Raw genomic sequence first — 16,287 nt, 5'->3', positions numbered from 1 at the left:
GCACCCATGCAGGCTTTATACAGAGTAGTTGTCTCTCTTTTTCCTTAACATCAGGTGGGAAGACCTTATTCCTTCAGAAAGAAGCAACATGGAAAATAAATGTCCAGAAAAGGAAATGCAGCTATTCATTCTGAAGGATGGAGGGAACTGGAGGAAGGGAATCAAGAGCTGGAAGGACTTCATGTCATGCAAGATATAAGGTGTTTTCTAGTCACATCACGTTTGTATGAAGTGTCCCATGCTGTACACCATGGCATACTGTGAATGTTCACTCAGGGACAGATTCCCCTCTGCCCTCAGGAGTTTCCACCCCATTGTGCACAGTCTCAAAACTTTATTTTCCCTGCAAAATTGTTAAAGGATTTGGGTTTTAATTGCTCATGTTCATGCATTTAAATAGAGGGCAGGGGCAGAGAAACCCAGTTGGGAGGACCATATGGAGACAACACAAGTTATTCTCGTTCCACCATTTTCTTGGCATGGTTTTCCTCTGTCAAACATTAATTCAGATTTGGGACCTCATTCGGCATTTACAGTCTCTGCTGCTTCTTACTTCCTTAGAAGCATCAGGAGGGATGTATGGTATTGCTACAAGAAGCTCTTTACAGGAAAAGAAATAAATTGGGCAATATGATACAAATAATGGAAGAATGAATTATTTCACCATTTTAGCAGTTTCCCAGGAGGGAGCATAGAGGGAGAAAAATGCACTTAACACTTAAAAATATTGAAATAACAAGAACCACAACAACCTCACCCCTCTGGATCTGAACCAAACAACTCAATGGTTTAGGTGAATTCCCAGCAGAACTCCAAGCGGCACTCTCAGTCACAAAATAATTCTGTGCATGGCAAGGGAAATTCTACATATTAATGATATTATGAACTAGTTCAGCTAATTTGGAGTTCTTCTGCAAGGCCTGGTTTCTGGCAGGTTAGCTATACATTTTTTGAAATATGAGCTGTCCCTTTAATAATAATTTTGATCCTGTTTGCATGGATGGTGTTCCTGGAAAACTGCTTTCTTAAAGCTGTATTACAAGTACATGTTTTTAATGAATGATGTTACTCCCTTTATGCTCCTGGGATGAGCTAAAAATTATTCTGAGCAGTAACTAGAAGGCAGTGAAGCAAAGAGAATTGTACTTGATTTTTGAGATTTACTGGTTACAAAGATAGCAGAAAGCAAGGGCAGCACTACGAAGGTAAAGGGCCTCTCTAAAAGCTTAAATGACAACATACAAATGTCCTTCTAGGTTTTGTTCACACATTTGTTGGAAATTTTAATGGCAAGTTTGCAGAAAGCAAAAATGGAATTAGACAGAAAAGAAATTACAAACAATTCTGTAGTGTTCTTTGTGTTTTGGTATAGTTAAAAAGGTCTATGTGAAGTTCTAGCTAACTAAAAATAAATACTCAATCACAAAATATCTAACTCCGCAGATAGGCCCTGAACCCTCAGTGAGGTTGGTGTGCCCCTATGGAGTCCATGGGGGACTGGGACCATACATCCAAACCTGTCAATGGCACCGTTGTTATGAGAGCTTGAATGGACAACAGGAAGCCCTGGGGCTCTTCTCCTCTTCCGCAAGCCACCGCTTGAATTATATATTGCAAAATAGATGGTCTTGGAAGGCGTATGTCAGTGGAACAATGTACGGAGCTTGTTCCAGAGCTGACGTCCCCCATCGGAAACATGTCACCTCTTAAATGAAAAGGGGAAACCAGGTCTCTGTGTTTCTGCTGCTCGTTGCCACCACAGCAGCACTGCTTATGGAAGGAGCCTCAAGTAACCGGGCCCCGAAAGTTAGAACAGGACCTTCGGCCTATTCCTGGCTATCGGAGGAAAACACGCCGAGGTAAACTAGCTGGTTCTGAAATGGGGCCGCTGAGATTGCTCCGAAATAGGCAGTGTCCGAGTCACGGCAGGCCTGGCCTTTCAGGACAGAATTGCTCATAGCAGCTGGCCGACTGCCCGCTTGGGAACTGGAGCATGAGACAGTTTATGAACTTAAAACACATTTTCCAACCTTATGGGATTTTCCTTACAGTCTGTTCTCAGCAAAGCAGCGTTATTATTGTAAATAGATGCTCTTTTTGTCCCATCTCCCAAGGGACAAAAATTAATGTTATGTTTGAAAATATATGTTTTCCCACTCATTGCTGAAGCTGTTCTTTTCCATAAGGTCTATAGAAAGCGGAGCATTAGCAGATACTGTTAATATCATTACTTCAAAGTTATAGCTGAATGTCTTTGCCAGAGAATCTTTCATAAAAGACGTAGCCTTCATCTCCTCAGAACTGCAGGGGTTGGAAAGGAGCTTTAGTGAGTCATCTCAGGCGTCCTCCTGCACTGTGGCAGGACCTTTCTGTCCAGCCCCTCTGCACAGTCCCTCTTTAACCCTCTCACTCCAGATGCCTGAGCACTGGCTCTCGGGCTCATCATTTAGACTGCTGTTTTCCTGACACACTGATATCCTATTCTGGACCAGGGTAGAGGAGGGAACCTGCTGGTACAATGCTGGGGTACAACACTTCTCCCTTCTGCTCCCAAGCCATCGCCCTCCTCCCTGTGTCTTCTGTGCCACTATGCTTTGGAATATTTTTACAGCTGCCCCCCTCCCTCCTTCGGGAGGATTTTTTTTTTCTCGGCGCTTCTCCGGCTGGTGAATGGTTTTTCCAGTCTCCTCTCTCCCAGCGGCTGGTCTGTGCGTTACGTATTTGTGGAATCACTGCTGTGCCAGTCCCCGAGGCAGAAAGGCAACCCCGGGCCAAGCACACAGCTGAATTTGTTGGTGCACCAGACCAACGCTAAGTCTGGGGAATTGGTTTTGTGCCAGGTGAAACATTGGGCCGTCACAGTCTTTCAAGCCTTCCCCTTCCCTCTGATCCCATGTGCACTGATTTGGCTGTGGGGGCTCGCTGAGGCACCACTCTCCAGCAAAAGAGCCACGAGGTTTGGACTGCGCTGTAACCCCGAGGACTCTTCCAAGCCCTCTTGCCTACTGCCGTATGACGACTCCATGCCCACAGTGATATCTGTTTAACAAGAAGATTTTGCTCTTAGTCATAAATCTATGAATATTTATGCTGCAGAACAAATACTAAGGGAAAACTATCACTGCCTAATGAGATCTGCAGCAATTTTAGCCAAGGGTGATAGCAACCACATGGTCGAACTGTGCTCCCTCATGCTACACTCCCCTGGCTGTATCTCTGGGACTGCTGAGGCATGATGGATGGTGCCTGGGATTGCAACAAGGTGCAATGATGCTTTTTCAGCTCTGGGAGAGCTTTGCTGTCCACCTGGGTATGTGGGAAATTCACTGGCTGATTAACAACAGCACTTGAGCAGTTTTGCACATGTGAAAGTAGCACATGTGGTCCAGTCCCTCCATTCAGCCAAGCCATCTGCCTGCTGCTGGTAGTGCGGCTTGTCTTGGGTTCTGAGTTTGAATGGGAATAATGCTTGGGCAGTAAATTGGATAAATTCACTTTTTTCAGCTTTTAATTATTAGACATTATTTTTTAAAAAATCCCTGATTTTATTTGTGGAAAAAGGAGGGGTGAATACCCCTTCATAATTCTAGTCTAGAATTTATCCAATGCGTATCAGGACAAAACTTGGGGAGACAATCCATAAAGCTTTCATTCTTCACTATCTTATTCCCTGACTTAGCTGGAAGCCCTGTAGCATGGGATACAAGAACAATATATCCAACAGGACACTGATAAGTGCGTGTTCGCTCTTAAAAGTGGGCTAGAAATATAATAACTTGGATTATTTTTTCATTACAAAGATAAATAATAATTTGACAGGAGATGTCATTATTGTTTAATGACTTTGTCTTAACAGAACAATTGAAGGAAATATGTTTGCTCTTCCTCATCCCTTGCCATTTCCATGATGTCAATAGATCTGGCCATAACAATTGGAAAGTTAGAACATAGGAAAGGCACTACCTGCTGAGCAAAATACACACAATAATACATGGGAGCACCGATGTGTTTCACTAATACAGACATCTGTATCAAAGTTTATCAAGAAAACAGAAAATGAGAAGGAAGTTTTATGGGAGGCATTTTGCTTTGTCTGAATCAGTAACTAAGCCGTCATGACGGTGACTCAGTGAGTAAAAGCCCTGCCACATCCTGCAGGAATGAAGAGGTTTGTGCACAACTAGGAGTTTGGGTTGTTTAGACATTTGTGCTGTGTTTTTGTTTTTCTTTCCTTCATGTGGGGCTTCTGCCCAAGGAATCTGGCTGGCTGGCAACGCGCACTGCATCCGGCATCACCTGTACATGGTTTTGCCACATGAGGAGGACGGCTGGCCGTACAGACTGAGTCAATTATTGCTTTTAAGATAGTGGATGTGTTTTTAGTTTGAGCTGTAGAGATTGTCCTTTGAGGGCCAGAGGCCACAGTTTCAGTTTTGGTTTCCTCTGCTGATGTCACCTCCTAAAACATTAAGCTGATAAGAAGGGGAAGGCAAAAATTAAGACAGAGGGTCATGGGGCGGTGGAGAAGAGTGTGTTTTCTCATCACAGCCACAGTTAACTCTTTTCACATTCTCAGACAAATCCTTCCGTGTCGCCTTCTCAGCAACCCATTGCTGCAGAAACAAAATTTGCAAATCTGTTTGCCTATCCATATATCATAGGGTTCACTCCAGAAAATCCCTTTCTACAGCATTATCTGAAAACAAGAGGGCTGGATTGTGCCAGACTCACAGCCTAGGTAGTCAACTCTCCATCTCTAATGTAGCAGGAGGCATTTAAGACAATTTGCCTCTCATCACATCTCATTCAGGTTGTATCCTGGCCTCTAACAGAAGGTGGTGTTGGCTCACATTTTAGTATCACTTACAGAAGTTTTTTTTCTAGCCTAGGATACCACTTGATCTCTCTGATATTTGGCGCAACTCCCTTTTTTTACAAACCTTGTTAAAATTTCCTTCTTAGTAACTTCCACATAGTGATAAGTCCTTTGGGTTAATCACACACTATGCAAAGAAATATTTCTGTTTACCCCTTTTGACTTTCTCACTTTTCCAACCCATTCCCTCAAGACTGTGGTTGCCGTCTAAAAACGACCATTCTACACCTGAACCAGCAAGACACGTGGACCCGCTTTCAAATGGTCTAACCAACCCCTTGTTTAGTGTTCTTAGTGTTTCCTGTTGCCCTTCAAACACCATGTAGCTAATAGGAAACAGTAGGCAGGGGGGCTGAGGTGGGATTTGGGCTGGGTATATCTGAATAAAGTAATGTGGATGCTTCATCTACTTCTCTCATTCCTGTCGCTGTTTTTCCTCATGTCCACTGTACTTTGCTTGTTCCCTGTGTCTGTCTTTTTGACTTTTTGAATGTTATTCGCCCTGCCGCATTGTCACATTGCCGCAGCACTCAGAGCACGGCTGCGGAAATAATCTGCCATCAGCAGAGGGTCGCAAAGCAGGTAGCCACCTCTGCCTCCGCAGCCTGCGCGGGGACTGGGCACCCCCAGGACAATAAAGGGATGCGTGTGAGGAAGAGAGAGAGGAGAAATAGTTAGCTCAACTGTTTTCATACTGTAAAACACCTTCATAAGGAAAAGGTCTGAAGTCGCTGAAGAGTGCATACGGTGCCTGTTTCATCAGAATGTGGAATATCCATGGTGATCCAGAAAAAAACCTACCTTTTTGGTATAAAGACTGTCTGGCCTTCCTTGATCTGACAAAGACTGAGGATCATTAGATCTCCTCTGACTTCCTAGGTGGCACAGGACATAGAATTAAACCTTCTGTGGGGAGCCTGAGAATTACTGTTTCTCTAAACTTCGTCTTCTAGAAAGACAGCCACGAAAACCTCTGAATTGCACTAATTGGTTTCTGTTGTGTTGAACCTCGAATGTTTTAGGAGCTATCCCTGGTTTATCCTGATGATACCAGATTGGTAGAGGAGTCCTTTTAGCTCCCGAGAGACAAAATGAACATACGCATTCCATGGCTGCTGATCGAAAGAGCCAGACTTTAAAAGAGTCAGTGCTTTCCTGTCTCAAGGATAAAGTTCAGATCTGTATGATCAAAATTGGGCAAACATTAAAAGGAAAAAACCCACTGCAAACATCCATTCAAATAAACATCACAGCTCACTCTCACTGCTATTTATAGCTATTTCAGTTTAACAACCCCAAATGCGTTGCATGAAGGATTTCCGTAATACGCTAGCAGGCCTGCTCACAGGAGACCACTGCCTCAAGAGCATGGTGGTATGGAGGCTTCCACTGAAGTATCCATGCAGAAACCGAAAATCTCCTTGGGCAGCCTCTTCTTGGCTACAAAAGTTTCAATGGGGGGGAGAAAAGTGCTGGTATGTGGTTTAGGTCATTGCTTGCACGCCATGGCAAATAGAGGCGAGTTTAAACCAGTGTGCCCGCATAAAGCATTAGCAATCAATTTAAAGTAACTAGCACATCAGAAGTGTGGACAGATGTGCTCTTGTGCCTGTAACTGGAGAAGTTTGGGAAGTTACGGCTCCCATCTGGTTTCTGCCGCGTCTCAGCCGGAGGTTCCTCCCCCGCGGGGAGAGCTGCAAGGGGAGGTTGCTCAATCTGTGGCTGCTGGGGGTGCGTGTCCTGTCCCGACTGTCCCAGCCTTCCTCCTCGGCTGAGGAAGGCCAGTGCTGGACACGGCCCCTGGAAGGCAGCAGCCCACTTCCAACCACCTCTCCTTTGGGAGCACCCCAGAAATGGAGGTTGTATCAGTGCTGTGTCCTGTGGGCAGGATATAAGGGATTTATGGATTTGTGTTGGCACAAGCCAACCCCTTGGGGCAGGAGTGGCCGTACGGCTCCTGTGCTCACGGAGGCACCGGGCAAAGGCTCTGCAGGAAGGAGCTGTGGGACTCGCCTGGCCAGCAAGGTCCTGGCCAGCAAGGATCGCTGCTCTGTGAGACCGCTGAGCGCTCCAGCCCGCTCCAGCACAAAGTCAGGCAGATTAGCGTGAATCGTCACTAAAGAGTAAAGAGTCTGCCTGCTAACAGTAATTAATGGCTGTGGTCTTCCATATTGCTTTTAATTTACAGAGCTCTGGTCATGGCTGAACTGTTCTGTATGCTCTTCATTAGCTGATCACATGCCACTGCTAATTTTTTTCAAATGGATTCACTATTTATAAATGTTCACCCGTTTGCGCTGACACATGAGGGGAAGGAGGGACATATTCATGCCGTCTACTTTAAGCCGTTGATTCAGATGCTTGGCACTTCTCCTTTGGAGGTGGTCACCTCTCTCTCATTTACCACCGATGCAAGTCAGGCTCCTGAAGCTGTTGGTATGACATTCACCTATGTGCAGTGCCTAAACTAGGCAGTTTGAGACTTACCACCACCTTCTCGTTAGACTTCAGCCTACCCAACTAAAGAGGTCATTCACTTCATTCTGTGCAGCAGGCTAAATGATTCCCATGGCACTGGTTCTGCTCCCCAATAGGCTGAGATTTTTGAACAGAAAAACAAAGGCACATTTGAGTATGAATTTTGAGGTGAATAAATTTCATGCAAAGAAGTGCTGGGATTTTTTTGGCTACATGAATATCAAAAGAGATGCTTAGTGTCTGTCTAATTGAATTTTTTGTTGGTACAACCTCAGCCCTAGTTAAACATTTATAACCTCACATAGTCAGACACAATACAAGTTGCCCTGACTGAGAGACCTTTGCTCACGGAAAAAAATCAGCATTTGATGTTCAAAAGATGGAATGGCATGTTAAAACAGCTACCCACTATCCAAACAGTCCCTATTGTTACAGTTATTGCCAGTGATATCCTGTTTGTCACTAGGATAGCATTTTGGTTCGCCTGCACCAGAAATAGCCATTTACTTAGTGGCTAAAACCTTTCGGTATGGGACTTGGAATCTCACCAGAGTAAGGAAACCTACCCAGGTCTCTGGTGTCCAGCAAAACTTCTTCAAAACGCCTTGAGAAATAAACAGACTCGTAAACCTCCCTGCATCCAACAGAAGAGCCCAGTTCAATAGCCAAATAATAAATTCACCTTCCCCATCTGTCTGGCATTGCCTCTGACTCTACTCTGTATCCATCGCAGCCCAACCCCAGCAGCAGACCTTGTACAAATTCACTTTTGTGGGCTGCTGGTGAAATCCGTGGTAGAGTATTATTAGCATGGAACTGATAGTTAGTTTGGGCTTTTGCGTGGTGGAGCCACTCACACGGTGAAACACCAGCCGCCTTTTTGTTGCGGACATTGCTATAGCTGAGTGGTAAATAATGATAAAATCTTCCTTCCCTATGTAAAATCCATATATTGCCATTGGTTTTCCCAGAGGCAGAATGGGCCCAAATTTTATAAAGTGGTTTCAAGCCCTTTCATGTGAAAAGCAATGGAGAAATATGGTACAAATATAAGGCTTGTTGGAGCTCAGCCCTCTGAAATGCTGGTTGCCTCCTCCGGGTCGCCCTTGTCGGCACGTTCATCTGCTTCAGCTGGGCTGTGCAAACCTGCCCCAGGCTGGCAGCTAAAAAGCTGCAGCTCAGCAAGAGCAAACTGATGCTTTTGGCGACGCGGGGCCTTGAATGGTTAACACCTTGGCCACGACAGCCGTGCCTTTGGAGCGCGTCCCGATCCTGTGCTGGATAGCATCACTGTCTCCCTCAAGCCAGTGGCGTCACAGCAGTGTGAAACGTGCTGAGATCACAGCTGGAATCGCTGGGTTTTAACGCTTTCTCCCTCCCCCCTTTTTTTCCATTAGAAAGAAGGAAATTGGTAAATACCCTGGGACTCGCAATTGGGTTGCAACCCTATGAGGCAAGAGGAAGCGTTGTGCTAACACACCACTCCTGCTAACAGCGCCCGGCTCAAAAACCTCCAATGGAAGCTGCGGCTCTGTTAAAATCTGCAGCAATAAACCGCTTTTGAGTGTTTTCAGCACCGAATGGGGAAAGCTGAAATGGTCCGCTTTGGCGGGGGCAGACGCACCAGTTCAGCGGGGTGAATTTGAGGGTGACTCTGCAGATCCTCAACTACTTTGCAAGAATTGCCCACGTGCAGGGCCCTCCTCCATGTGCCGGTGCCCGGTGGCCCCCCACGCTGCCACCCCTATTGCGAAGGGCTGCCGTGCGCGTAGAAGTGGAAGGTGCCATTGCCACAGTATATCCTAAAGGCTATGAGTTTGGAGGTAAGCATACCTCAGGTGAATTCTTCCCTCTCTCAATATCCACACTACATTAAAGTGTTTTAGTAGGCTATGTGCTATCCTATGCCATATAATATTTTGTTATTATGTAAACTGTTTCTTCTGGCACTCTGCTCCAGAAATCATTTCCGCACCTCAAATCTGGGCGCTGCTTTGTAGTGGGTTGATTTAGAAGTGCTAGCACTGCCCAAAGAATGGAAACTGCATTTCTGATCAAGGCTAGCTTTAGCAACTGCTGGAGTTGGATAGGATTTGTCTCAGAATAGCAGTTAATATGCTATTTTTCCCCCCTTATCTTTCTGAACTTTCTCGTTAAAAGCATCGTTACTTTCTATCAGTGGGCTGTAATAGGTAAAGAAGCAAATGATAGCTGGAGATATTTGAAAGGTCAAAATCTTCAGATCATGAAAAAGTAGCTTTGTTTGAAAGTAAATACATACTGCTTTTACCTGGCACACTACAGAAATGAGGATTATACAGTGATGCTCTTCATCTGCCTGTCCTTCTCTCAGCCCCCCTCTCCCTCAGCAACTTTTGAACCCTCTGGCAGTTTCTACCACCTTGTAGAGAGAGGAAAAGAAGTCAAAGCCAGACTCTGCAAGTCACCTGTGGCTGTGTAGAGGAGGGAAACGCGGCGTGATGCCCTCGCTGAGTGCTGGCACCGGCACGTGCGTGTGTACACTCCCCCAGCGCGTGCACCTAACCCACCCGGTCAACAAACACACGGCTCGGTACCGGCTATCATATGGGTGTCTCCATATGTGGTGATATTTGTGGGGCACAGGAGAGTGCGAGGATGGGGGTCTGGGGTGCAAGGCTGCCAGGAGGAAGCAGAACTCGGGTTATCCCAGCAAAATGGGGGCTACTGGCATATAACACACAAATCCACAGATTTTTCCTTTTTTTTCTTTTTTTTTTCTTTTGCTTGTGGAAGTACTTGTTTACATCTTTTTTTTTTTTTAATGTCTTATCTGGGTAAAGACTTTTTCTAAAACGGCCGCCTAATCTATATGGTGGGAAGGGCAGAGGAAAGAGCGCTGCTTGCATCTCGCAGTGACGCTGCCCACACTTGCGGAGCAAAAGGTCATCACATTTCCATGGGTCAGATGCTGCAATTACACAGCTTTCTTGTTTGGCCAGTTCATCTGCTAAACCTGACATGAAGCCAGAGTGAAAACAGAGATTTTCCCATTACAGAATACCAAATCTATGATAAGCCACGCCATGAAAATCCAGTTTTTAAGGAGGTGGGGAGAGAATGAGGGAAAACTCCAACTGCTGCTGCAAGATAAGCAATGAGTTTTCCAGTGCTTCTAAACCCTGCTTTCCGGGGATCTTATAAACAACAACAACTGTAAACCTAAGGAACAGTGAGATAAGAAAAACAGCAGAGTCTGTGATAAACGGCAGTCTGAGCAAGAGTTTTAGCATATCACACCATCCACATGATAACTTCAGACACAGCTAGGTAAAGTAAGTAACTGCTACAGAAAGAGGCCTGCGAATATTGTACTTAATATGTGGGTCTGTTTTGCACAGTGATGCCATGAACACCATTTATGTTCTGTGTAATGTTCATTTTTTTTTGTTCTATGACAAATTCCCTCACTATAAAGTACTCAAATCAATCACCAGCTCTGCTTTTCTCACAGTCAAGCTATAATATTAAATTCTATTTATAAATGTAGTAGCAAACATCTCTGAAAGGAGAGAGAGTTATTACTCTGACAGCACTGAAACAGTCTATGCTGGTTTTCTCAAAGATTATTCCTTAAGTAGGATATAAGCATTGTGATGCAGGCATCATTTGCCATGAGGCAGAAGGTGACCAAAAATGTAAATTTTTATGTATATCTATCATCTTTATAGTAACATCAGTTCAAATAACAAAGTTCAAAACTTTGTAATTTATAAACAAACCAGGCAGCTGAGTATAAACTGGTGGAGGTTGAATGATATTTGTTGTCTGTAAAATCCAGCGGATTTAACTGTGTCTCTAACGCTGCTTATTCGCCACAAACAAAACAAAAATTGGAAGCAAACGAATAAGTTCTCTGAATAAATCCTGCATTGCCCCAATTGTATGAGCTGCCATCTAAGCTGTCTGGCCCTGGTCCAGGCCTGAATCATATTCCCGGGTGAGAAGTAACCCATGCGTCCCCTCTGAACTGTCCTCTTCTGCCCTTGATCTTCCTTTAGTGCCCACCTGGCCCTTCTGCAGCTCGTCAGTAAATTTCTTTGAAAGCACTTTCTTACCTGCATAGTGGTCAAATACGGTGGGCACGTACTCCTCGGGGAAAGCGTCGTTGGCGTAGCTCATCAGCAAACAAGTCTTCCCAACTGCGCCGTCCCCAACCACCACGCATTTTAACATCTTCTTGGTGTTGTTGCTGCTGCCGTCAGTGCAGTTGTCATCTTCTTCCTTGCAGTTCATTCTTGCTGCTGCTGCTGCTCCCAGGACTTCCAAGTGCACATGAAGGAAAAATGAAGTGCGATTGTATTGACTTTTCCTGAGTTTGGAGGTGGGGGGGGGAATCTCTAACTCAGGAAATCATACTAATGTTTCCAGGCTGTCACAGCCGCTTCTAACAATTACCAGAGCAGTCAAGAGAATCATCGAGGTGAATAAATTAAATATATATAGAGAGAGGAGTAGCGATAAAAAAAAAAAAAAAAGTGATTTGTCCGTTCTTGTGAGCCCCAGTCAGGAAATCCTCATCCTGCCCCAGAGTTCTCAGTCTCTATTGCAACTTAAAAAATATCAGCAGCCTGCGGCTTTGACTCGCTTCTCCCGTCCTCCGGCTTGGCCGCAGGATTCAGGGATTCCTGCTAAATCCACTCCATTTTCCATTTCATTTCTAACATGGAGGAAAGCCTGGAGGTTTTTAATGGAGTTTTTCCTTTCTTTCTCCAGCTTGCTGTGTGTCAGGAAATCATGGGTTTCCTGCTGAATTCCATATTAGGATCAGTGGGCTTGTGAAGGGCTGCGAACAATGGGAGCTCTGTGTGTATTTGTACTTCGGGGGAACTCTGCCAGGACGCCGAGAAAGAAAAACACTAGAGGTCCCTCTGCAGACTGAAGTTTTAGGCTTCCTGCTCCATCCCGCGCTGGAGCTGCTCTCCGGCAGGGACGCCCGGGAGCAGGATTTCTGCAAGGCGAACGCTGCCAAAGACGTGGGTATTGGACCTAAATGGCTGAGCGGCGTGCGGCGAGGCTGTGAGCTGCGCGGTCGTCGCAGGGTTACCTGCTCTTCCCAGGCGTCTTCTCCTCGGAGTGTCTTGGGATAGGGGTTTTCTTACGCCTGGGAGGGTGATGGGGGAGGCAGAAAGGCAGGCTGAAGGCATAGTGGGTAGGTATCATTTAACTTGAACTTGCTCTGCATCTATAGCACTTAAAAAAACGTGGTTAAAAATACTAAATCATTGATTCTTCAAGTCACATATTCAGAAAGTATCCCTTACACTTCCCCCTCATCCACCCAAAAAAAGAAAAAGAGATTCCCCCTCCCCCCTCAGCGCGTGTAAACACAGATGGGGCTTGAGAGAGAAAAAAAGGAATTAAATATTACCAGAATTAAAAAAAAGAGTGCTGTGCCCAGCATCTGCTGTGACACAGCATCACTGCAGGGTTTCCCTCAGTTAGGAGTTCAGGTGATGTCCTCTAAGCTTCAAAACTTCAGCCCAACGTTGAGGTTTATCTAGCAAAACCTCTGAGCTCTGGGCACCCAAAACCCAGTTACTGTATTGATTAATTCCGCCATCAGCAATATGGTCAGATCATCCCTGGGGGATCAAGAATTACAAGGTTTTGTTCTTTTAGCTTGTTTCGTGCTGTTGTTGGGACAAATCCAAAAATCTGATCTTGTGCCTCTTTTTTTAGTTATTACATAGCTGGGTGCTGATACCCTTCCCTGCCTTTGCTCACCAGCCTATTGACCTTGTTGGGTAAGTTTGTCAGATATATGATTAAGCACATTTTGTCGCAAGGTAACCGCAAAGCCCAGGAAAGCAAAAATTCCAATAATTCATGGTTCAGCTCCCCTTCCCCTCTCTCAGACAAAAGCAATGACTATCTCACTTCCCATTTTACATCGGCATAATTTCTCTGTAAGCTTTTTCAACATCAGACATCCCTCTCACTAAGGCAGACCTTAATGTTGGTTAAGCTGGTTTAGGCCTCCCCACGGCTCAGTCCTCCATGCTCAGCCGGGCTGCATCGCTTTGACCCGAAAGCACGGCTGAGCCAGACGGTCATTGTAGACCCTGCAGTTATGTATGGGAAGCTCTCTGGGGAATTTTAGTGAAGATGTGTCAATAACAGAATTTACATCCTGGCCTCTGTTTTGCCTTAGCAGGCATGATGGAAACACAGCCACGCTATCTGATGGCTTGCCTGGAAAAGGCCAACACGATGAGTTTAGCTTTAAGGTGAGGCAGGCTGACATCTTGCCTATACAGCTCAAACTCAGTGCTGTAATTTTCTTTACCAATATAAATGACATGGACAGCCCTCGCGGAGCTATGAGAAAGATATAAATAAAGGGCTTTACCTGGACTAAAAAGCATATGTTTTCTTTAACCTAATTACTTTAACATGCTTTGGCACCATTCAGACCAGCCAGACCAAAATATGGTTTGAGCTGGTTTAGCTGCAATCACATTGTTTTACACATTTGTTTTCTCTCAGTAGGCTGAGACAAAATTAACCCCTCTGCTATGCTAGGGTTATAGCTTTTACTTGCATAGTTGGCACTGACTTTGGTGTGTGAGTTAACAGCCCAGTCCTGTTGTAGTCTAGCAAAGTTTGAGGCAACTCTATTGTGTTTTACAGAAGATTTCTTAACCTGCAAATTGCAGGTGGTAATGATTTAGGTTAAGCTGACCCTCCTGCAGTGGCAGTGCAAGTCTCGGCTCCCCTAGGACTTTTCTGCACAGCAGAACTGTGTAAGAGTTCCCGTGTGGAAGTCACAGGGTTATTGGTAATGATTAGCAAAACTCAGAAGGTCTGGTGATTTAATTTGGATCCAGGGTTTTTCGCTCTTTCTCTAATCAGGCTAGAAATGGTCATATTTTTTCGCAAGATCTCAGTGTTTCCCATCTCATAAACAGAGTAAGAGCAGCCTGGTTCCAAGCCACGAAGTTTGGAAAGGCTTTACCAAAGGAAGAAAGTGAACCCAACGAGCTTGGAAAGCTCGCTTAAGTGTGTTTGGCTCCCAGGTATCCAGCCCAGCTTGCCTCCTGCTTGTTATTACAAGCTTCTAGCCAAGACCATCCTGGCAAGAACGGACACTAAAGGAGACCATAAGTGATACAGGCAGATACTATTAGCAGTCACCTGAGGCCACTTCCCAGCAAAGTGTCTCAAGCTCAAGAGCTCTGCTGTAGGCGAAGTGCCTCTGACATTTTGTTAATTAACAGAATTAACAGGCATCAGATCTATTCCTGCAGCTGCAGAGTATATCCAAGCCCGACACTTTCGTTTGGAAGGGTCAGCTTCATCTTCATCAGCACAGCTCTGACAGGGAAATCCCTGGAGCTGCTTCCTCATGAACCAGCAGGGTTCAAGGCCAGTGAGAAAGGTTCCAGTGAGAGGCTCCGTATGAGATGATGGACTTGCATATTTGGATGTTTTCTAATTTGTTAATTAGCTCTGCAACGAGTAATATGTTAGCCAATTAAATCTATTCTATATTTCTCTTGCAGGCAAAGCAAATCAAGGTGAAAAAGAGGATATGATGCTGTATCACTCTCTCCCTGCTCCCTTCCACTGGCCAACCCAGTCACAGCCAGGTTTTCTCCTGAGTGCCTCCTGCAATGCAGTGGTCTTCCTTGGTGCAATGTTGTGAGCTTAAAACTTGTAAGTCAGAGGAATTTTCTCCATAACTACTTTTAACCTCATCAAACCTGACTGCCTGGATGTGATAGAGTCCTTACCTTTTCTTAGGCCTTGTCCTCCTAAGCCTTTCCCTTCATCTTCCCTTCATCTTCCCTTCTTTGCCTAGACAGAGCAGATTGGTCTCTACCTTCCTGTTCATAAGAGGTAGTCCCATGGATGGAGGAATTTGCAAGTGACTGCATTACTGTGAAATTTTTCTCCCTACTCCCTTGCTGCTCTTGGACAAGCCTCCTTGTCCATCCTCCCTCCTTCCACCTACCAGCACTGGTGTGGGAAGTAGGTTTCTGGGACTGCTACGGAGCTCAGTCTCTTCTTCACGTCAGAGCACAGCTAGCTTTGGTCTTTGATGCTGCTGGTCTGGCACTCGCAGGCTGCTTGCCCTCGCCAGCCCTCCAGTTCTCTCCCTACTGTGGCCCTCAGCTTCGCTCCTCCCCAGGACCTCCAGTCAGCCTGTTTCCAGCCGGCAGTAGCATCCCTGGCACGCAGTTCCTCTGGGTCCTGCAGGCTCAGCTGGGCCAGGCCAACTGCCTCATCCAAACCGCGTTCTCCGAAGCCTCTCACGATGGTTGTTAAAGTGTTGCCTCTTGCACCAGAGCTGAAAATAGGTTTGGCCGCATGAATTGATAAAGCGATTTAATATCCATAGCAGAGTGTGTTGGATTCTTTGAGCCACTCTTTCTGGATGTTCTCCGGGAATGATGCTGGGAACAGATCTACAGAAGGAGGAAAAATGCTACCTCATAGGTGATTGCAGCAGGTCCTATGCTCTGGGGAGAGTCACTGCAGCCTAGAAAACAGAGCACAGATGTGGGAATTAAGTTTCTGGCACTGTTAATGAACTGTAAATTGACTTTAGGCAAATCATCTCACATTTTTTCCCACCCTTTGTCTAATCCATTTAGACTGTCAGAGCTTTCTGGATAGGGATTCTGTCGGCACTGAAGTGAGCTTAACAGACCCCCATTTTCTGAATCTCCTAAATCCCATCATAGGCTGAAGGAACCACAATTTTAGGATAGTAGTTATGAAGATCTCCGAACTGTTTATTCATAAAACATTTCTGCTGTGGAAGTCAGGGCTATTTTTGTACAGACTGACTCAAATCTCAGATATACAATATATTTGCAGGGGGCTACCATGGACTCTGTTACAATGAGTGGATTTGTTTTCATAGCAATTTGATGAATTAGTGTAGT

The 16,287-nt window shown here is 45.3% G+C and overlaps 1 protein-coding gene and 1 long non-coding RNA gene across 7 annotated transcripts in view; one reads left to right on the top strand and one right to left on the bottom strand.

Annotated features, from left to right (window-relative positions):
• The window catches only part of LOC112991516 (uncharacterized), a 46,174-nt gene extending 40,390 nt beyond the window's left edge, over positions 1-5,784 (top strand). For 5 of the 6 annotated variants that reach the window (XR_010389288.1, XR_010389291.1, XR_010389290.1 and 2 more), the window contains one exon: positions 55-5,784. This is a non-coding gene — a long non-coding RNA (uncharacterized LOC112991516). The remainder of the gene's footprint in view (positions 1-54) is intronic. The other variant, XR_010389289.1, reaches the window with a different exon arrangement.
• Positions 1-12,311, bottom strand: part of RHOJ (ras homolog family member J) — a 55,328-nt gene extending 43,017 nt beyond the window's left edge. Inside the window, exon 1 of the mRNA XM_026114053.2 lies at positions 11,452-12,311. Coding sequence (XP_025969838.1) covers positions 11,452-11,629 — 178 coding nt within the window. The 5' untranslated portion in view covers positions 11,630-12,311. The remainder of the gene's footprint in view (positions 1-11,451) is intronic.
• Positions 12,312-16,287: the final 3,976 nt, after the last annotated feature.

The sequence above is a fragment of the Dromaius novaehollandiae genome, chromosome 5 (genome assembly GCF_036370855.1).
Source record: "Dromaius novaehollandiae isolate bDroNov1 chromosome 5, bDroNov1.hap1, whole genome shotgun sequence".
NCBI classification, from domain to species: Eukaryota; Metazoa; Chordata; class Aves; order Casuariiformes; family Dromaiidae; genus Dromaius; species Dromaius novaehollandiae.
Note: the sequence above shows the minus strand (reverse complement) of the source record. Positions and strands in the feature narration are given on the sequence as shown.